We start from the raw sequence: 21,505 nt of genomic DNA, 5'->3' as shown, positions 1-21,505 counted from the left end.
TATGATGCTAACAATAACAAAAGATCTATGTACATAAATTTAAAAAAAATAGCGTGCCTGTTCCTTTAACATATCTAAGGGCGTGGCTAGCTTTCAGCGCAGATTTGATTGACAGGGGAATGCAGGGGAGAAACTTGACCCGAGCAGCCTGTAGTATCCACGCTGTATCGCACAATCTCGTGTCACACCCCCATTCTGCCACTGTGAGCACATAAAGCTGCTTTACATCATTTGACTTGAATAGTTCTCCGTATTCACACGGGTGACTATACAGTTTGGTTAAGACTTAATACGACATGTTTGTCATTTGGAATTAAAATAGGCTAACTACGTTTTGAATGTGGATACTTCAGGTTAAACCAACTGGATATTGCCGTTTTGTCCGTCAGAATGATTTAAATAGCTACTTTAAGTATAACGAATGATTTTTTTCTTTCAAAACGAAAGGAAACTATTTCAGTCACCTGTAACATTTGACAGTAGATGAATCTTTTCATCGTGGACTACATCGAATTATAGGTAAGTGTTTTTTTTTTTAATAGAAACTTTAATATAATAAAATAATAGAGTTAAATGGAATAAAAGAGGATAAAAACAAACTAAAAATGTACTCTGGGAACGAGCTACTTCAGCATGTAAGTTAAGCAGCTTTGTGTCATTTAGTTTAATTCATATGTTTTTGACAGTGATTATTGATGATGCCAAATTACCACAGTTTTACTGTTGTAAGAATAACTAGTAAAACAATATTTTTTCATTATTCCTTTCACTATTCATTAACCGGTAAACATTCATAAGGTTTTCAAAATCAGTTTGATATTTTTTGGCATCAGTTAAAATCATTTTCAAAGATGTGAAGCTTTTATTTCTTAATTAAAAATAAATAGACAAACATGCATGATATTAAATTTTAAATAGGCTATATACAATAGTTCTACACCATGTTCCAAATATTTACAAAATACTAATTAAAAACACCAGTTTACAACCAGCAGCATTAATTTGTCAGTTTTTATTCCCTTAGTTGAATTTTTGTGATTCGTTTTCCCTCTTTTGTCCTGAGCATGAATTTAATTATTTAAATGTAGGCCTACCTATTTTTTTAAGTGTTTTATTATAGAATTATAAAATACAGTTCATGAGCACTATACATTATTTGTGGATTTTTAAAGGGGGAATGTTTGCTAATATACAAGAATATTTCTTTTAAAGTCTTAATTAATGATGGATGAGATTGAATGTGTGACACTGTGACACAACATTTTGTCAGTCAGAACTTACATCCTAGTGCCATACCATGTGTTACACATTTGAATAATCTAAAATCTAATCAACCACAGTTTGTGTTTGGATTTGTACATTATGTAAGACTATTCACTTACTTTTGGCTTTGTTAAGCATGTTCTTGGAACAATAACATCTCAGTCTCTTGCCTTTTCAGTAGCTCACTATATTAATTTGGAAAGTTTGGTCAGCCCATTTTTTAAATAATCAGTTTTGTCAAACAGACTACAGGAAGCTCTTAGTTATCATTACACAGTATATCCATTAAGCTATATATTTTATGTAATTCTCATATAAGACTAAAATAGAGAAGACCTTCAACTGATGAGTTCCCTTGTGAAATCAGCAGAGGCTAACAGATGCAGCGATGACAGCAAGATGAGACACAAGTCATCACAAAATGAAAGAGGGCCCAGCATTGGACCAGGCTCAGCATTAATAAAAAACAAACAAAAAAAAGCTTCCTCTATAAGCAGGGTTTTGGGACTTATGTCTGTATATACCCACTTATCTTTCCAAGCCTATTATTTTCTTTCTTCAATGAAACACTAAATAAAAACTTTAGCAGAAGGTTCACGCTGCTCTTTTCTGTTCAATAAAAGTTAATGTTGAGATGACTTTTCACAACCCAAAGCCACTCCTTTAGAACTTTAGAACACTCAAAATAGAGTCCTCAGATTGTATGATATACTGTCAGTTTTGAAGCTTGACAGCCCATAGTTACAATTTACTTACTATATATGGAAAACAGTGTGAAGATCTACTTTTGTGACCTAAAGAGGATAGAAAATCATGCAGACGTTCTGATGGTGAGAAATGATGACAGGATGTGAATCTCTTTGAGCCTTGAAGCTGCAGCTCATTGCAACCAAAAAGTATAGAGCTTCTCAAGTTCAAGCAATGCACCCATGCTTCATTTATTAATAGAGTTGCTGAAGAGATTGATTCGAAACTCCACAATCAATCAGATGTTTACCTCAGAAGCTGTAGGATCTAAAAGGCATATGTTTTGTACACTTCAAAGAGGTTTTCACACATCTGTGGAGTCTTTGGGAGAATGTAGCAGTTGCTTTGGCTGTTGATAAGTGTCTCTTTTGCTGCATTGAGTAATGCAGATAACAAATGGAATTTTGGTGCTGCTGGTGTTGCATCTGTGGCCTTAATGATAGAGAGATTGAGTGTTGGTAGCATATTGCGGTCGTGTCAGGTTGCACCATTGTTTACATCAACTTTGCCCCCTTAATCGAACAGGTGAGAAGTTCCAAGTGCAGCTGTCACTGTTGGGAGCCATCTAGATGCGTGTGCATGTGTGATGTTGTAATGACAGCACAAGGGTATGACCACCGGAGATGTTTGACACAGACATTTTTAGCTATCAAATCCTTTTGATTAGGCTACGGACCACACTCCATTCCCATATGGACCAATAGGCACGTAGATGCTTTATTGACCCCCTCAGGAAAATTAAGGATTAGCTAAAGAAGGATTACAAGACAGCTGCTCTTTATTAATCTATAATACTATGCTTTGAAATGAATCCCACACATTTTCTTAACCCATGTAAAGATGCCTTCATTATCTTAAAAGTGTCATGATCAAACTCCTCCACCGTTATGAGTCAATTAGATAGATCTCATTTGCAGAAGGGAAGCTATACTGTATACAGATGAAAGTATCTTGTGACGTGTTATTTTCCTGTTATCTCTATTTTAAGCATCTGAAACTAACTTTACTAATCTCTAAAGACAGGTGCTGAGAATGAGAAACTGTTGCTGCTGGGTTGTTGAACACAAAGTGCCTTAGTTGACATACTATATGAATACTTGTGACATTCATTTAATGGTTAAACTTCCAAGTATGTTCCCATAGTTCTTCAATATACAGTAAAAGTAAAGTAGCTTAGAAACTTTGCACAGTAAGCCAAACGTCTGGATGTCTGGAGGCTGCAGGAAATTATGGACTGCTGGCCAAAACCAACAAGCAGTCAAAAGGAATAAAAAAAAGAGGTTTTGGGTTCATTTCGGTCGGTGTTTTCTAAAACAGCAGCACGGATCTACTCAGACTAGCATGCTATACACAAAAATACCACAATGAATTGTAGCTTAAGCGTTCAGTCTGCAATTTCCTGTGCGCAAAGCTACTTCTGATGAGTCTCAAAAAGGAAAAGCTCCCAAATAACTTTTCTGGAGTGCCGAGGTGAATTGCACGTCATATGTAGGATTACCAAAAAATGGCAGTAAATCTTGAGGCTTGTTTTTCACAAGCAAAGCCAAGAGAAAGTCTAGGATGTCATGGAACACAAAAAGGCCATTTACACCAAGAATGACAACTATAACTATAACCATATAGTTAAAGATAAGAGTTAAAGCTAGGAGAAGTTAAAAAGAAGAGAATAGTGCAGTCCACACAACAATTACTGTATTATAATAATGACACACAAAAAACAATATATTTGGAGTCACTTTCAAAGCATTTTTTCCAGCTGATGAATGATAAATATAATGACAGCCAATCAGAATCCAGTTGGCTTTTAAGCGCTTGAGCATTGAAAGCTGCAGACATTGTAAGTGCATCATGTACTTAGAATAATCAGAATGTTATCATCTGTTGGTGTGGATGCTAATATAGTTATCGTTCTTGGTGTGAACGGGCCTTAAGGGTCTATTTCTGTGCATCTATTTGAGATCCTTATGTCAGCAGTCCTAATGGATCAGTTAGGTGACAGCTAATTGTTTGCGATGCGTCACCAGTCACTTTCTGTCCAGATAAAGTAAACAAATAGCTTGAAGGTGTCGCACTTAGTAATGAGTGCAAAGATAGCAAATAAATTCAGACTGGATTTGAATCTATGTTTAGTAACTTTAATTAATAGTACTATCTTAAAACCGGTATGATGACAAGCAGTCGAGGTGCAGCTTATAATATGGATATTTGCAGCCATCGCAGTGAACTCAAAAGCTCTCTCTTTATCTCTGCTGCAAGTTTATTTTGAGCCAGTGCTGTCTCTCTTTGATCACCAGTGTTCCCTATGGTAAAAACCCAAAAGTGAGGCCAGCGAAACAGTTGAGGGCATTTGTGGAGGGTAAAGATAATGGACAATAGACAGAATCACCTTTCAACACCTCTTTAAATACATTGGGAATAAAATTAAAGAGCCAGTAAATCACTCTCGCCTCCATGCTAATGTGGTGTCACTTTACATCTGTCCTGCCAAGCCTGTAGCTTTTCCTCACATTTGTCCTTCCTTGTCAGTAGACTCAACACATGCAGTGTGTATATTTAAATCTTGAAAGAAAGTCAGATTAATTGAAGCTGAAGTGTGCATTTTTTTAGTGCTGAAAAACGTTCTCCTATCGCATTTTAATGAACAAGGAAAACTATAAGTAAAGCCATTTACCCGTTCTTAAATTAGACGTTTTTAAGTGGATTTCCTGGTCATTGTTTTTGCTATTCCTACTGGTACAGAAATTACCCACTGCACTAAAATGGCCAATTTTCAACTGGTCAATCGTGACATTCAGAACTTTGATACTTCCTAATAGAGTTCATCAGTGCCTTCCACTTTTTTAGTGGCCTTGGTTTTGGAAATGTTTTTCCCATTCATTTTTCCATATGGAATTTTGTCTTCGTTTAAGATTTATAAGCCATGAATCAAACAACCAGCTATCAGCGAGGTGAATCACAACATTACAAAGACAAAAGATTATAAGACTGTCTACTTAATGGCTTTAATGAGGGAAAAATGACATAATCAAATAAAAGATGACAAACGAATATAAAACTGCTGATTTCAAGAGGTTGATTTTGTATATAGAAACAATGTTATTGCACAGTATGCATATACTAATATACATATAAAGTAGTTTGAGAGTGTATGGAGACTGTCATTCCCATCATGGGCAGATGCTAAAGGAGATTTCTTTGCAGAATCATAGGAAATGTTGTTTTTACCAGGAATTTTTTGAAAAAAAGTCAACAAAAGCATATACCATCAATTAACAACCTTATAGCTCACAGTAGGTCTGTCATAAAAATGAATTTGATTTTTACTTCTGGAACCCGAGTGTTGTACTCTTGCATGGCAACGTTTCTCATCGGTAACTGAAACTGGTGCTGCTTTCATGTCTCTTGCATCACACTGTAGACTCACGCATTTTGTTTTGTACAGCGCAAGTGATGCCATCTTACATCTCAGTTATCGACTGTAGTAAAAATCACTTCGGATGTTTACCGTATTAATATTACTCTAATATTGTTGCATTGTTGGCTGATTGCTATAATGATTTTTTTTTCTGGTGGAAGTTTTAAGGTAATATATAGGTAGGTAAGAAAATCAAAAACAAAGTCAACTCAAATCAATATTTAGTTGTGTAATGAGCGGTATAATGTACAGTTAGCCAGCCATTATCACAAAATAAACAGACTGTAAATTATTATTAAGAATAATGACAGACTGTCTGTTGATGATCCCTCACATAAACATGATCAGCCTTGTAGACTGACATTTATTCCATAATTAATTCCTGATGCGCCTTTAAACAAACCTTTAGTGCTTATTTTTCCAGGTTGTAGATTTAAAGATATGGAAATTTTAATACTGCCCAGCCAAACCATCTTAATGTCCCCGAGAATAAACATCTCAATGTAGACGGATGAGTGGGGATTTACATACAGTTTTTAAAGTAAAGCAAGCCCTTGTAACACTATAAACTCTTTTATAAAAAAATCTAGAACAAACATGGTAACAGCTCATAAAACTTTTTAAAAATGTCATTTTTTAATGATTACAACTTTTTTGTAATTTGCTGGTCTGAATGGTTTTCGTTTTGTTACAGGCACATATGTGAGAGGCTACAAGCGACAATGTCAAAGACACAGAAATCAAAGTCCAGGTCTCACTCTCGCTCGGCCTCCAGATCAAGATCCCATTCTGATTCCCGCTCCCGTTCCAGATCACAAAGCAGCTCTAGATCTAGATCCAGGAAACGCAGATATTGGTAAGTGTCTATGCTAATTAAATAGAAGCTACTGGCTTTGCAGTCATCATGGCATACAAAATATTTTGTAAATGAAAAATTTGATGGTTACCATTAATGCAGCGTACAAAGCAGGTGTGTGCAGATGCTGGATGAAGAAGTTGGTTTCAATTATTAATTTCAGTTTTGAGTCAGACTTTGTACTTTCAAGTTTCAGTCATCACTTTCAGTGACGTGTTGTGGATTTAAATACGTAACAGAATGAATAGGAAAGAAGGGATGTGTTGTAATATAATTTCTAAGAGTAAAAAAACTAATTAAATTATCAGTAATCATTTCCATTTTCCTGACTACTAGGTCATTCATGCAGATTCATTTAGCCTCTTTTGCTGTCTTCCAATCAGGCCCATATGGAATTAGCTCACAATTCTGTGTAAATAAACCCAGAAAATGCAAGAAGAAAGATTCCATCTGGGTCTACTTATAATCTTGTGCTTGGTGAACAATGAACATTAGCTACTCATTCTGACCATACTACAAAGTACAAATCTAAACACAATAAGGCTTACTGTGTCTTGACAGATGTGCTTAAGGATTGAGTGGGTTGGCAAACTGTTAACTTCTCACTTTGTTCATAAACACACAATGGAACATTGTAAACATGTGACTCAGCTTCCCCTCCATGACTCGTTTTAAATTCAAATCAATATCCCAGTCTCAGCCGTCTAGCCACAGCTGCCAGGCCAAAGTTATGTAAGGTACACCTCCGTACATAAATGAAAGCACCCTGTGCTTTTATACTCAGGCTTCCTCACTTGTTGAAAAGGGGCTGCTCAGTCACTGTGATTTTACTCTCCATGTGTTCGTCAGCATTGCATAAAGTCTGATATTTGGGAAGGGCTGTGGCTTTGGAAAGGCTCACCACACTTTCTTATTTCCCGTGCTAAAATTGTACTTCCCTGCACATTCTCATAGGACTGCTGGTTTTGTGCTTAAGCCCGTTAGGTAGCCAAATGTAAATTGCCTCTGCCAAAAAACTGCTGCTCTGTATTAGACAAAAACGGATACATATTTGTGGTACTCTGGTTTTTTGTTTTAAATATTTTTGAGGATGCATGATTTTTTTCCCATAAGCATGGATCCTTTTTCCTGTGTGGTTGACAGTGTACTTTGAGGCCAGTCGGAGAGATGTACAATGTTGATTTTTCATGCAAATGGAATCCGTAGAGGGTAAAATCTGATGTCCCTTATTTGTGAGCCTGACCTCTCACTGCTGACCACAGTTTCAGAGAGATGCCACAGCTGGAAAAAGCTTGATGCATACATGTCATATGAATGAAGCATAGCTGTATGGTTTTGAATGAAGTCAAACTGTCATAAGGTCATAAGTGGATGAAAATGCAGTCATTTCCAAATTATAAATACCCTGTTTCTGAGAAAGCAAAGTACTAAATAAAAGGGACAGTTTGTCCAAAGTTTGTCCATTTACTCACCCTCATGTCGTTCCAAATCTGTATTTCTTTTTTCTTCTGTGGAACATAAAAGAATTGTACTAGTTGCTTTTTCAAGTGCTATTACAGTTAAAGGTGTCAAGCTTTAAAAAGACGCAAAACTCTATTAAAGTTGTCGATATGACTTTTGCACAGAGGAGATTTCAGGTCTTCTGAAGTCTTATGATAGCTTTGTGTGACAAACAGACCAAAAATTATGCCATTCTGAATTATCTTGTGAGATGTGAGCTAAATATCAAGGTTTTCAGTCAATAATGACTTAAATTTGGTCAGTATCTCACATAAAGCGATCATATGACTTTAGAAGACATGCCGTTCAGTGTATGAGTCATATGGATGACTTTTATGTTGCTTTTGTACCCTTTAGAAGATTAAATGCCTCAGTTTCCATTCATTGTAATAACAGGGAAAAGTGCAACCAGTACAATTAAAATGTCTGCTTTTGTGCTTCCCAGTAGACAGAAAATGATATAGGTTTGGAATTACATGAGAGTGACTAAACAATTACTTAAATCAATTTAACTTAACTAGTGGATAAATAGCTTTTCAAATAAGGAAGCTGTTGTAATAGTTACCTTCAGTTAAAGTCTGTTCTCTGTACAAAGCTAATGTGTTGTAACTGGCAGGCTGAGAACCTCCTCTTTGCTTCATAGAAAAGAGAGTAGAAATCTTTCCAATATGACCCATGTGACTGACTCTTTCCATCCGCGCTCACTAGAGGATATGTAAAGTCCCTCTTTCTCACTGTGAGAGTATCATGTTGCTCTGTGCACTACCTTCTTACTCTGTATTCCAATGAAAAAACGCATCAGGTGAGTACAAAACCAGCCGAAACTGTAGATTATTGTTAATGTCATTATGTTTGTAGTTGCTTGTTGGATTGTAATTCGGTTTCAGTTGGATAATCATTTGCAACACCGTTTCACTTTCCAAATGACAAAAAAATCCACTCTACTAGAATGACAGGTTTTAACACAATGCTAGACATAATTGCATGTCTTCTGTAATTTTTTTGTCTGACACAGTTGACGTGTGCATAATGTTGAAATGTTTCAGTGTCTGTTCATTTTCCAATGAGATTATATTCTATAAATTATACATATTGAATATTCTATAGATCAGAGTGCAATGCACAGTATGAAGTACTTGCATGTGCAAGTTGTTTAGTTGATTATCAGTGTTTGTGATATGTTAAGGCATGCTGAAATGGACTGCTTTACAGAGAGACCAGAACTATTTAATTTAGATGTGTTCATAGATAGAACAACAGGGCCACCGTGTGGCTAAAGTTGACCTTGCACCCAGAGCTTTTATTTGTAATTGGTCGTAGCAGCAGTGTATACTACCTGAAATAATTCTGTGAAATAGTGTTACACTAATTATTGACCTTAAATCGTAAATCGAAACAGCTGAATTCACAATTATAGAATATATGAAAAAAATATTTCTTGTATATTTGTAAAATTTTACTGCTATATTCATTGGCCTTTTTGCTTTAGAAATTAATGTTATCAGTTATTAAAGGAATAGTCAAACTTTTATTGTTGTTGTTGTTAATTTAATAACATTCATTTATTATTATTATTATTATTATTATGCATTCTTTTAAGAGAGTCTTTTTCATACAACTATTGGGCTTTCTAGCTACAAAAAGGATAAAAACACTATAAAAGCATTATAGAAAATTGTTTATTTGTGTGAGGAAGTGGCCCAAAGTCATTATTTACTGTTATTTTGAAAAATCATCAAAATCATCAAAAAGCATCAATAAAACGAATGTCATTTGTTCTAAAGTGTCTCATAACCAAATTTCTTGACATTATAACCAAATTACATTTGAATAAAATTTGATTTGAAATCTGCAATGGAGGTAAAGATTAGTAGTGAAAATCTTTGGTCTGTTGTTGTCACGCAGAGGTATCTTGAGGCTCCAGAAGAAGATGTATAGGCTACTTTTATGTTTTGTTTAGTTTTCTCTCTCTCTCTCTCTCTCTCATATCTCTCATAGTTGATCTATGAGATCTCATAGTTGTAAAGAAAAAAATCTAAGTAAAAAAAATTTAAATTATTTTGTTGTTTTCCTTGGAAAAACACTATAGCATATGTAATGTCTCTTTGTGTCATTTTCTATATCCTAAAGAGTTTTGCTGACTCGATTCTTCTTTTTGTTGTATTCAAGCTCTAGGTCTCGCTCTCGGTCAAGATCCCATTCTCCGTCCCACAACCGGGAGCGGAACCACACACGGGAGTACCAGAATCAACGTGAGTTTCGAGGTAACCACAGAGGCTTCCGGAGGCCATATTACTTTCGGGGCAGAGGTCAGGGCTTTTTCCGTGGCCGCTTTCAGCGCGGTGGTAGGGGTGGATATAATAACTACCGACCCAAAAACTGGCAGAACTTCCGGCAGCACCATCAGCAGCAACAGCAGCAGCAGTACCACCCCAACAGCCCCAAGAGGGGCCGCTCGCGTTCACGCTCTCCCAAGAAGCAGTCAAAAAGTCCTCAGTCCCGCAGCCATTCCCGTCGCTCTGACAGGTCATCCTCAGGGAGATCGCCACAGTCGCACCACTCTTCCTCCTCCAACTCTGGGTCTGCCAAACGCAGTTGCAAAGAGGACACCTCTGTGCCAGAAGAAACCCGCGGAGGAGGAGATGGGGCTCTGGCAGAGCAGGTGGGAGGCTCTCCAGTGGCCAAAGGGAACTCTGATGGAGACAGGGCTGTGGAGAACTGTCAGGTTTTGAGGAACCATGACACTAGTCCTAAAAAGGCAAGTCCGCAGGTTTGCTCCACTGTCACTAATGACCAACCGATGGACTCTGCAACCAATACGACAATTCCTGTTCATAATGCTCCTAATAAAAGTGCCACCACCTGGCAGAGTGTTGAAACTGCACCTTCAAACACCAGCCCCATAAAGAAAAGCCTTACACCAGTTTTCAATGGTTTTGGGCTCTTTACAAATATTGACCAACAGACAGATGATACAATTGCTATCTCCACTGCGTTTTTGAAGTAAGTTTGCTTTCTTTTAATGAAAAACTGTTGCTTATTTGTCAGTTTGTACACATCCTAAAAGTTTGGAATAATAGAAATCTCTAAGGCTCACCAAGGCTGCATTTATTTGATCAAAAATACAGTAATATTATGAAATATTATTACAATTTAATGTAATTGTTTTCTGTTTAAAAATATTTCAAAATGTATTTTACTTCTGTGATTACAGTTTAATTTTCTGAATTTTCAGCCATTACTCCAGTCTTTTCAACGCTGTGTCACACCCCATTGGACTTTTTCATCCCTCATGTGCTCTGTGTGACCTAGTTTCCCTCATGTTTGATTGTGTCATTTAGTTCAGGTGTGTGTCATTAATTATCTTCATTTGCTCCCGTATTTAAAGTGTAGTCTGTCCTGTCTTTCTTTGTCCGGTATTGTTTAATGTTACCCTGTGTGTTAGGCTCCCGTATTTAAAGTGTAGTCTGTCCTGTCTTTCTTTGTCCGGTATTGTTTAATGTTACCCTGTGTGTTAGACCCTCTTCATCGTGTGGATTACCATTAAAAGGATTTGTTGTTATAATCTTCGCCATGCCTTCGTCTCCCTAACAGCAGTATCGTGACAGACTGATAATATTAAGAGCGATCATTAATTGAAAATCATGTGATGCTGAAGACTGGAGTAATGGCTGCTGACGCACCACGGGCGTCAGCTTTGCCACCACGGGCATAAATTACATTTTAAAATATTTTAAATTAGAAAATAGTTCTTTTAAATTGTAATATTTCAAAATATTAAATACAGTTTTTACTGTATTTTTAATCAAATAAATGCAAACTTGCTGAGTGACTTATTTTAAAAACAAAAAAATCGTAGTTATTCCAAACTTTTTACCAATAGTGTATATTATTTCATTATTTATCCTAGGGCTAGGTATTATTGCAGGCTTCCTGATTCGATTCCATTTAGTCTCTGTCTGCTAATGCTGTATATCATAAAGGGCAATTTCAGATTGATTCAAATCAGTAACTCATCTTTTTAAACCATTCATAAAACAAATCATCCCATAAGAGTCATTAATTGCCAGAATCAGGGCTACACTGGATGCATTGTATATTTTTGATTCACTAAATAGGACTAATTCATAAGACTGATTCATAGTAGTCAATTGTTCAAACAAAGCCCTATTTCTACCCTATTTCTTCCCATTTCTACCCAGCCCTAGATTAATTTGTCTTGTACATACTGTGTTTTAGGCCTTTCAAGCGAATTAAATGACAGATGTTCATCATTTCAATGGATTATATGCATTTGAAATTTGCTTTCTATTTTCTTTTTCTTTTTTACTTTTATTTTAGTCAGTGTAAGAGTGGAAATAACACAATAAATCATGTGTGTTGCCAGACAAAAAGTAAGATTGCACAGTTGGGTTTGCGATCTGCCTTCAAATGCATCAACAGAGCTGTTGGAAGAAAGAGCCAACACACATGAAGAGCTAGATATGCCTTGTTTGCAAATGTCAGCTCACAATCTGTAATTTAGATGTTCTAAAAAGGTCTAAAAGGTTTATATTTGCACTTTGCAAATGGATGAAGTGAAATTTTCCCAGCCTCACACACACTTGTTTACCTCTTTCACAGTGGAAGCCATTCATTTGTGCACGGTAAAATGAACAAATCCATTACAGTTTACGAATAGTTCTGTCAATTTGACTTGGTGCAGAAGTCCTTGGTCAGATGCGTCTGAGCACGTTATTGAAAATAACAATAAACTGAAAATTTCTTTCTCTCGTTGACTAGATTTCTGGAGGAGCAAAATCTTAAAAAACAGGCCTCTACATGGGACGACAACACACATAAAGGGAAAAGTAATGGAGATATAGTATGTGATAAAGAAAACAGAGAAATGTTTGAAAAGGGCATTGAGTTGTCTCGCACTGTAGATCACGACAACGCAGGAGAGAAGGAGAAATCCAAATCTGCCAAGAGTGGTGATGGTAATAAGTTATCCATAAGCTCCATTAAAAGGGGTTCACGAAACAGCCCGACACTTCTGTGCGAGGATGGCGAGGACGATGATGAAGAAATGGAGATGTCTGATAGGGTGAGGGATATGGAAAACGATCCCTCCAAAAGCAAAAGCAAAGTCACGGTGTCCGCTCGTGAAATGTTCGAGAATCGTATCAGGAGGATGCAGGACATGGCATGGGATGATGAGCTGGAAGCTCTCCTGCTCTGCCATAAACAGGAAAGAGCAGCGAATTTACTAGCTGCTCTATCTAAGAGAGACCAGCTCAGTGGCATGTTTAAGGATCCCTCACCTGAAAAGCTCTCTAATGTAAAACGAAAGGAGAAAACCACGCTAAGTTCCTCTTCTAAACCCACACTGCTGCCCAGGAGGAGCTCTGAGAACCGTGAGCAAGAGATGTTTGTGGTTATGAACGAGGAATCCCCACCAAGAGCTTCAGTGAAAAGAGGAAGTGAATTCAGTGTGAGGATGGATTCTCTAAGTGATGACCTTGCAAGGTAAATGATTTTCATTTCCCTCCAAGATCTCAGCAAGGACCTTTTGCTTCTACTTGCATCTTCACAAAACTTTGTGCATATGACTGCTTCTGACTATCAGATTTGAATTCTATTTCATTTTGCCTTTCCTAACCGTTGTTGTATTTGACAGGACGTCTGTTTTGAGCAATGAAAGAAGGAATCTTCTGGATTTACTGCATCTCGATAAGAAGGATTTGGAGTTTCAATCTGTCCTTCAGCATCTTCAGGCTCAGCAGTCACCCAAAAGCCCATCTGAGCTGTATGCCCAACACATAGTTTCAATTGTCCATCACATTAAAGGTGACTGAAACTGATGACTGATGTCTTTTGCAGCCAAGTTTCTGAGGGGGTACACTGTATTCTAAAAATTACATGTATTAATTTAATTAATATTTTTTAGCTTTTTGTTTTGTTTTGTTTATTCAGGTTTTATTACTTGGTGAAATGCTTTATTCATTTATTATATTTAAAAAGTATTTATATTACTAATTCATAATTTAATTTAAAAATATCAATTGTTTTTTGTCCGCCCACAGCTCAATATTTTCCTTCCTCTGGATTGACCCTAAATGACCGATTTGCCATGTACCAGAGACGAGCTGCTGAGAAAGAATTCATGAAGCAGAGAAAGAGTCCAGAGATACACAGGTACAAAAATTCAGGGACAACTTCCCAGGCTGATTTCTCACGCACATATTAGTAATTTATTTGTTTTGACCATTTCTAAGGCTCTAAGAAAGGAGGATCGACATTTATCAAAATATTCCTCTCTCCACCTCTTTTTTTTCACAGGAGAATTGATGTTTCTCCCAGTGCTTTTAAGAGGCACTCTCTTCTGTTTGATGAGATGAAAAGCTCCAAGGAAAACAGCTTCAAGGTGACCGAACATTTTGAAATATGACGTATTTTGGAAAAGAATGCTGCTCGAGTGATCCAGCCAGAGCATTCTTAGGCTTCCTTCTCACTCTAAACTCTGTTTCTGATGAGAGATGCATAAAAGTCCAAATGTGAGATGCAAAAAGAGGTGCATTCAGGTTGTTGTGTTGTAAATGCCCCCTCAACGTTTGATGGTAACCTTTTACTATGGGTACAAGCCTTCCTAAGAGGCAAGAAATCAGGGGTCAGAAATGGAAGTGACCAGTTGTTCCCATGTCAAATCCATTCAAAGGACTCTAAGCAAAAGTCATAGTAAGTATTCCTCTTCAAAGCCTGCAAAGAACAAGTGAGGTGTTTAGGCCAAGTAAAAACAACATACTTTCATGAGCACCAATGAAAGTATATCTGCTGTGGTCCTGTAATGTTGCCTCCTGTACTATTTTGTTTTGTTAAATGTCTTTTTTTTTATTTTGGTGAGCAAGTAAGAGGAAATCCAAGTGTTACCTTTGCGGCCTGTTGCCATTTCTGAGAAATACTGTTTAATTAGCCTGTTGAAAGACTGTGTGAAGCCAAAATGCCACTTAAAATGATATTAGAAAAGGTCTCTTCCTCTCATCCATTTGCATGGTTGTTTTAATTCAGCTGTTGCCATGTTTTTCTTTTTGGTCCCGCCCCATGCAATGCTACATGAAGCTGGAACGCTGCTAGCCCTCATCTGGCCAAAATATCTCTTTCTCCTCACCACAGGTCGATGGTAAAAAATCTAAAGGTGATTCAGTGGACCTTCGGCTGGATATTGAGCGCAAGAAGAAATACTTGAGTGGGGAGAGAGAGCACAGAGAGGAAGAGTATGGAGGAAGAGTATCGAGGGAATCTCCAGGTTCAAGCAAGGAAATATCCACTGAGAAAAACTCAAAGAACCACAAAAAACCGAAGTAAGCTGCTGTATAGGCATGTGAGAGTGAGAAATAAAGAGGTTCTGCTATGAGTTGTTCAGTTATGGAAAACAGAATTAAGAGAGACTTAAACGGTTGAAGCTGCTGCCATTTTGGTGACAAAAATAATAAGCTGACAGTTGTATTTTTGTTTGGGTTTGTTGTGACCTCTCAAGTGAAAAAAATCCTGCCTTGGTGATAATGACTTCTCTAAATGTAGTATTTTGATCAACCAATAAACAATTAGCAATTTCAGATCAAATTTTACTTGCCTCAACATTAAAAGAATGGTTGAGTCAAGTAAAGATTAAGCAAGATGAAACCGTCAAGAAGTCCATCTTGAGCCTCTCAAGAGGCCTTAAAAACATTTATAAAAAGGCCTGAAGATGCGTTCACACTCACAGCAGTCTGCAGCGACAAGAAATGAGAGTTGGTGATGTGAGGCAACATAAATGACAGAAATTGTTGGCAGTGCGAATGTTGAGCAGAGTTGAATTTTATGCAAATGAGCTGCAATACGATGCAGCGACTTCCAATGGGAGTGGAGCTTACGTGATTTTAACCTCCTGATACCGTCAAGTTTGAATGCCTGCTTGTGCCCAATAGGACAGCCACTTGGTCACCTTCAGCTATTAAATCACTGTCAGTGTGAATGCACCTTTTTGCCTTTCTGGTCAGCTGTATATATGGAATATGTTGGATAAAGGCTGTCAAGTGTTTAAAAAATGTCCTGATTTCCTTCTGGTAAAGATTAATTTATAGTTGGTGGAGAAGCAAATGACCTGATAAAGTCATCTTGCGCATGTTGAAGAACAATAAAAGTTGTTACCTTCGATCCAGTTGATTTTTTAATTTTTAAGACCTGTTAACATTCATGAACAATGTCTGAATCTAATGTTATTTAATTCCTAAGGAAAAACAAGAAGAAACGTGAGCATTCTGAGTCATCTTCCTCATCTTCCTCATCTTCCTTTGTTTACCACGAAGAAGACGCTGAGATCAAGGCAGAAGGTTTCTCCAAAATACAACAGGGGCTTAGAGAGTATGGAGAGCCTGCAGAAAGAGGACGGGCACGAGGAGGCTTTGTAAGTTTTGAGTGTATGGAATAACTAAGATGTTTGTTTATTGCTGTGGTACTTAAGGTTGCCATTTGCTGTTTCTCAGCAGCTTAGAATGCGCGGCAGAAGTTGGAACCGAGGACATTTCCATGGAAGCAGTAATGGTGATTCACAGATGAACATGTCAGCAAAGAATGACGACTGGGATCAAGAATACACTCCCAAGAACAAGAAATACTTCCTAGTATGTTGTGATCTTTGTAACACCCATTCTGCTTTCCCTTTCTATTGGAGTTTCTAATGGAGAAAATAGTCCCACCTACAACTATATGTTATATAATTGCATCAAGAAGATTCTCGGCAAGTCTGTATTTTTTGTCTTTGCAGCACAGTGAAAGAGATGGTGAAGCTGAGAAGAAGATGATGGACACACGAGGACGTGGTCGCGGTAATGCTCTTCGCGCAAAGGGACGTTTCATCCTCCGGAGGGCCACAAATACCAACACCATCAATAATACAAGCCCTAAATGGGCCCATGATAAATTCCAGACCACTGATGATGATGAGGGCGAACAGCAAGGAGAAGATGTAGAACAGGACCAGTGAGAACAGAGCAGTAACGATGTTAAGATCCCTCATCATGCTTTAAACCCTGGGATAAGACTTGTCAGCCTTCACACTTTCAAGAATGGATATAATATTCACATCCATATGCATCTAAAACTTTTTCATAGGGAAGAGGCTTTTTTATTGTATTGCTTTGATTTCCTATTTTCGTGAGGATGCTTTTTGTCAGCTTGGTCGTGTTTTGTGCTTTCTGTGTATCTTTTTTTTTTTTTTGTACATGCAAACTCTCAAAGGTTCATAGAAAAATACATATGGAGTTTAAGCAAAGTTATTTAGAGGAGCACATTCATCTAATCATGGCAGACACTGTTAAAGGCAACTTCAAATTTATTTTCTATCCTTAAATCTCTGGAAGAATTAGCACTCCATCTCGAAATCGAGTGCCTCCATTGTGAATCCGGTCTCGTTTTTTGCACAAGACTATTAAAACATGCAAACGAAACAAACGCAGAACAAAAAGTTAATATCTAAGTAGTGAAAGACTGATTGGATAAGGCAGGCCAATTGATCAGCTGATATTTGTCCAGTCATTAACTGATTAAAGGAAGTGTTTATCTCCCCACTTTTTTAGTTTACAATTTTACTGATAGCTTTGTCTATGGATAGTAAGACATTTTATTTTTTTATTTGTGTGTGAATTTTGATTGTTGTGTAATATACAGTACAATTCAACATAATACGACACATATGTAGCTTATTGGCCACCCTGCTTTATAGATGTTGATATCAGGCATCAAAAAGCCCATTTTATTTGACCACTAGTTCAATGGTTAGGTGCCGTTGATACACCATAGTGCCTGAAGTGTAGAATACCAGTATAGAACTATGGCTGGTTATGTACTCATTATTGCTGTTGAAAAAAAAATAGATGTACATATTAATGTTTTGTGGACTTAATTGAAACTCTTTGAGACCCTTGTGTGTCTACCTATAGAAAGGAAGATCATGACTTAATAACTTGTATGAATGACCCAGTCTCGCTATGGGACCAAACTACAGCAGGTAGACATTCATGTCCCAGTCACTGACATGTGGGGGAAAAAGATTTACATTCATCCAACTGCTAGTCAAAGATGCCAACTTTGAAACTGGACAAACAGCCTACAGATAAAGTTAAATGTACATGCACATACAAATGTTTTAAAGACAATTTTTGATTTATTGGGGTGCAAGTTTTTGACAATATGTGTGTGTATCCTGTTTTATTATGGTTTTTCTAATGTGTGTCTTGTGTCTTCAAATTGTATGCCTTTTTCTATTGGCTAAGCACCTTTATTTTTGTTTTTGAAGAGTTAAAGTATAAAGAATATGCTGGGGGGAAAGTGAACAATTTTCATTCATACTCAAAATTGGATTTTAGCTGTCTGGGTTCTGATTTGCACTGTCTGATACATTTGGACTTTTTGACATTTTTGACTTGCATTTATATACTCACAATCAGAAAGAAATAAAAATGCAGCAATTTTACATCTGACTGAAGTAGGTTTTTTTTTTGGTAAATTATCATATTGTGAATTAAGCCTATTTTAATGGTCTCTTAACAATGCTTTATTATTTCTGTGTAAATTGACCCGACATGCTCTAAATAAAAGCATTACAGTCTCAGTACAATCATATCTCTGCTATCTGTTCAATAAAAGTTAAGCTGGCATAGACTGAAAGAACTAATATCAACACACTCATATTTAACAATCAGCTCCCTTGTTCAGCAGTAAGGGCACTGATCAGGGAGTCGGCCATTTTAAGGGCTGTCTCAATCGCGAAATCCTTCCAGTGCACTGGAACGTTCGCTCCCTGAAAAATCCCACAATGCACTGCAAAAACTAGGGCAATAACGTCACATTTCTGAAGCGCGAAACATAAACCAGACGAGCCAACTCGATAAATATAATGACTCGATAGAAGATTTGAAAAGACAAACCGTTTTTTAGTATATTTCAACATAAACACACATCGCTAGACAGGAATTGAACACATCTAATTAACATTTATAATTATTATTCGGCTGAATGTTGTAAGAACTTGAACCAGAACGATGTGTTTAAAGAGACTAAAAAATAAATATCAAAAAGAGATCGGTCCTGTCTGTTGTTTATTAATTCCAGTGATGACGTTCTACTATGTTGTCCGTTGACGTTGTACGTAATCATGTCACTGGAATTCGAGTGATCACTGTCCCAACGTGCAGTGAGTCAGGGAACTTACCAGTGCCCGAATTCGTGTACACGATCTACTGATTCACGAGCTAGGGAGCTGATTGAGACGCACCCTAAGATTACGCTCCTATTAAATCAAGGTTATTTAAACATCAGGGTTTTCCTTGAATTCCTTTCAAGTGAGTACACATGCAGTATTGTCAGTCATTTTTGCTGTGGCGCGTGACACCAGAAGGCTCATACCAACACAAACCTGTCTCACCTGTTACACACTTATCTCTCCTTCTCAGGGTATAACGTGTCTTGACTAGCTGAGAATTTTTTTTTTACCAACAATGCTAATGTTTGACTAGAAAGAAGGAGGTCCAACAAAGCTTTTGCTGTCTCTGGATTGTGTAATGCCACTAAATCAAGCAGGGATTCCATGACACTTTGAGAACTGAACAGAATCTTCATTGTCAGACTTGGTGCTCTAAACACAGCTTTCAAGGGGCCATGGGTGAGTTTTTAAACTTTGTTTCAAAAAGGTTGTTATGATTTGGCAAGCTGTGGTATTTGTGGTACTTGGGTTATGTATAGATATATTTATTTATTTTTATTGCCATTCCAACACCTATGGCTTTTTAATGGAAAGATCAATGTATTTTAGAAGAAGCATATATAGTGATTATGTATATATATGGTAGCCAGTGTTCATGTGAATTGTAGTATAATGAGTGTAACATAATTTTGATTAGTAAGCAATAAACGACAAGTGACAGGTTACACCTGTATCATATTTTTGATTTAATATTATTACTAACAATTATCCATAACTGAATGTATTTATTTATTTACTGATTTACTCAGTGTGACGTATTTGGTCAAGAAACTTGAGCTGACAGTTTATGACACCAACATCATTATAATGCTGCTTTCTTTTTAGCTCACCTGATCATAAACTACCTGTAATTAAGGCTTAACATTTAGACTGATAAAACACAAGAGTTTCTTGCCGGAAATCAGATAAAATGCCACTGTGAATCATGCAAACTGATCTTTGTACTGCTATGCGTTCTTGAGTTCAAATCACTCAGGTTCAACTCGCATACCTGTAAGCCTGTTGAAACGCATTGCTCATGGCTATCCAGCTCCAGGATTGCACTTTAGAGTCACATAAATCCTATCACTTCAATCTCTTTGGCATGTTTTTTCATGTCTTTCACATAATTAGATGCATTTGTCTGTAGGGTAAGTATTTCATAAAAGATAAGGCTGATTGAGAAAGTGCAACTGACTCACACCATGTCTACACCGGACGCGACAGTTGTCGTGTCGCGCCGCAACTGCTAAAGTCTGTCTACACTGGACGCGACAAACATCATAGCTGGCCCAAATGAAATCTGCATTTATTTGAGTGAAAAATCTGTAGAATGGCTATGTTAAAATTTATTTTAGATACTTATAAGTAGCTGAAAACATAATTTACAAGCCAAAATATTACATATTTCATAAAACACTCCAGTTTACTAACCACCAATGGCTTCACCTCTCTTCTGTCCCTTTTAGAGGTGCTTGTGCTTCTGGACTTTGAGGCGACAATGTCAGATGAGTTGACGGTGCATGTGGGAGATGTGGTGAAGAACGTCTCAAAGGGTAAAGAGGAAGGGTGGCTGGAAGGAGAGCTGAGAGGAAAGAGAGGCATGTTTCCTAGCAACTTTGCCAAGGTCTGCACCTGTTAGAGCACTCTTTCCATAGCTTTCCTAGTAGCCATAATGGTCATTTTCAAAATGGCTATTCTCTCCTTACAGGAAGTGCCTGTTTACTTAATAGGGGACAGCAACAGAGAGCCAAGAAGCATGAGGAAATGTAAGTTTTTTGGCGTATTGATTACCATTTGTATAGCCAACCGTTCTAAAGTTTTCTATACAGCAAGAATGCATTAAATTTATGAAATTTATAATGTTACATATTTATTATTTTTTTAGCTAAGTGCTGCTCTTTTGAACTTTCTATTCATCAAAGAATTACGGTTTCTAGGGATGGGCGGATCGATCCTTAAGTATCGATACTTTCGATACTGATGTTGTATCGAAAGGATCGATCCTCACATAAAAATATCGATTCTGAAGTGCATTTTTTAACTATTAATTTTATTTATTTATCAAGAAATTCGGTGCATAAAACAAGCTTCTAAATGGAAAAATAGACTATAATAGCGAATAATTGTGTAGGATAGAACCATTTCTCCTGCTCATCGGAACACCCGCAAATGCTGAAAGACAGAACCAATCAATCACAGACAGTGTTCGCTGCTGACGCATGGCTCACAGTGCTTGTTCAAATAGGGCTGCGTTTCCCAAAAGCATCAGAAGCATAAGTAGATCTATAGAAACCATTGCCACATTATTACATTGTTACTATATATCAAATTAATTCTGAAAAATGCATCACGGTTTCCACACAAATATGAAGCAGCAATAATAATAAATGTTTCTTGAGCAGCAAATGATATTATAATTATTTCTGAAGGATAATGTGACACTGAAGACTGGAGTAATGAT

The 21,505-nt window shown here is 37.1% G+C and overlaps 2 protein-coding genes across 6 annotated transcripts in view; both read left to right on the top strand.

The window, feature by feature from the left end:
• Positions 1 to 207: 207 nt before the first annotated feature.
• Positions 208 to 17,415, top strand: LOC107705588 (thyroid hormone receptor-associated protein 3-like). Of its 3 annotated transcripts, none has more exons than XM_016508948.1 (11): positions 208 to 519; positions 6,120 to 6,281; positions 9,951 to 10,784; positions 12,564 to 13,289; positions 13,441 to 13,610; positions 13,847 to 13,958; positions 14,103 to 14,187; positions 14,934 to 15,121; positions 16,035 to 16,206; positions 16,289 to 16,423; positions 16,567 to 17,415. In XM_016508948.1, the coding sequence occupies exons 2-11, from the start codon at positions 6,148 to 6,150 to the stop codon at positions 16,783 to 16,785; spliced, it is 2,775 nt and encodes a 924-aa protein (XP_016364434.1). In that variant the 5' UTR covers positions 208 to 519; positions 6,120 to 6,147; the 3' UTR covers positions 16,786 to 17,415. The 3 variants fall into 3 exon arrangements, with proteins under 3 accessions (XP_016364434.1, XP_016364424.1, XP_016364444.1); XM_016508938.1 differs by having other exon boundaries at positions 16,286 to 16,423; XM_016508958.1 differs by lacking the exons at positions 208 to 519; positions 6,120 to 6,281 and adding an exon at positions 8,409 to 8,583 and having other exon boundaries at positions 16,286 to 16,423.
• A 1,552-nt stretch (positions 17,416 to 18,967) lies between these two features.
• The window catches only part of sh3d21 (SH3 domain containing 21), a 16,287-nt gene continuing 13,749 nt past the window's right edge, over positions 18,968 to 21,505 (top strand). The window contains exons 1-3 of one of the 3 annotated variants that reach the window (XM_016508904.1): positions 18,968 to 19,461; positions 20,511 to 20,668; positions 20,753 to 20,810. In XM_016508904.1, coding sequence (XP_016364390.1) covers positions 19,458 to 19,461; positions 20,511 to 20,668; positions 20,753 to 20,810 — 220 coding nt within the window. In that variant the 5' untranslated portion in view covers positions 18,968 to 19,457. The remainder of the gene's footprint in view (positions 19,462 to 20,510; positions 20,669 to 20,752; positions 20,811 to 21,505) is intronic. The other 2 variants (XM_016508913.1, XM_016508924.1) reach the window with 2 other exon arrangements.

The sequence above is a fragment of the Sinocyclocheilus rhinocerous genome, unplaced genomic scaffold (genome assembly GCF_001515625.1).
Source record: "Sinocyclocheilus rhinocerous isolate Xijiao unplaced genomic scaffold, SAMN03320098_v1.1 scaffold222, whole genome shotgun sequence".
NCBI classification, from domain to species: domain Eukaryota; kingdom Metazoa; phylum Chordata; class Actinopteri; order Cypriniformes; family Cyprinidae; genus Sinocyclocheilus; species Sinocyclocheilus rhinocerous.
Note: the sequence above shows the minus strand (reverse complement) of the source record. Positions and strands in the feature narration are given on the sequence as shown.

What these genes read in the sequence shown, in the direction of transcription:
- LOC107705588 (XM_016508938.1), top strand. Translation starts at nt 6,148, where the DNA reads ATGTCAAAGACACAGAAATCAAAGTCCAGGTCTCACTCTCGCTCGGCC. An exon ending in ATCTCCACTGCGTTTTTGAA is followed by an intron (nt 10,785 to 12,563) that starts GTAAGTTTGCTT and finishes CTCGTTGACTAG; the next exon opens with ATTTCTGGAGGAGCAAAATC. An exon ending in AATTGTCCATCACATTAAAG is followed by an intron (nt 13,611 to 13,846) that starts GTGACTGAAACT and finishes GTCCGCCCACAG; the next exon opens with CTCAATATTTTCCTTCCTCT.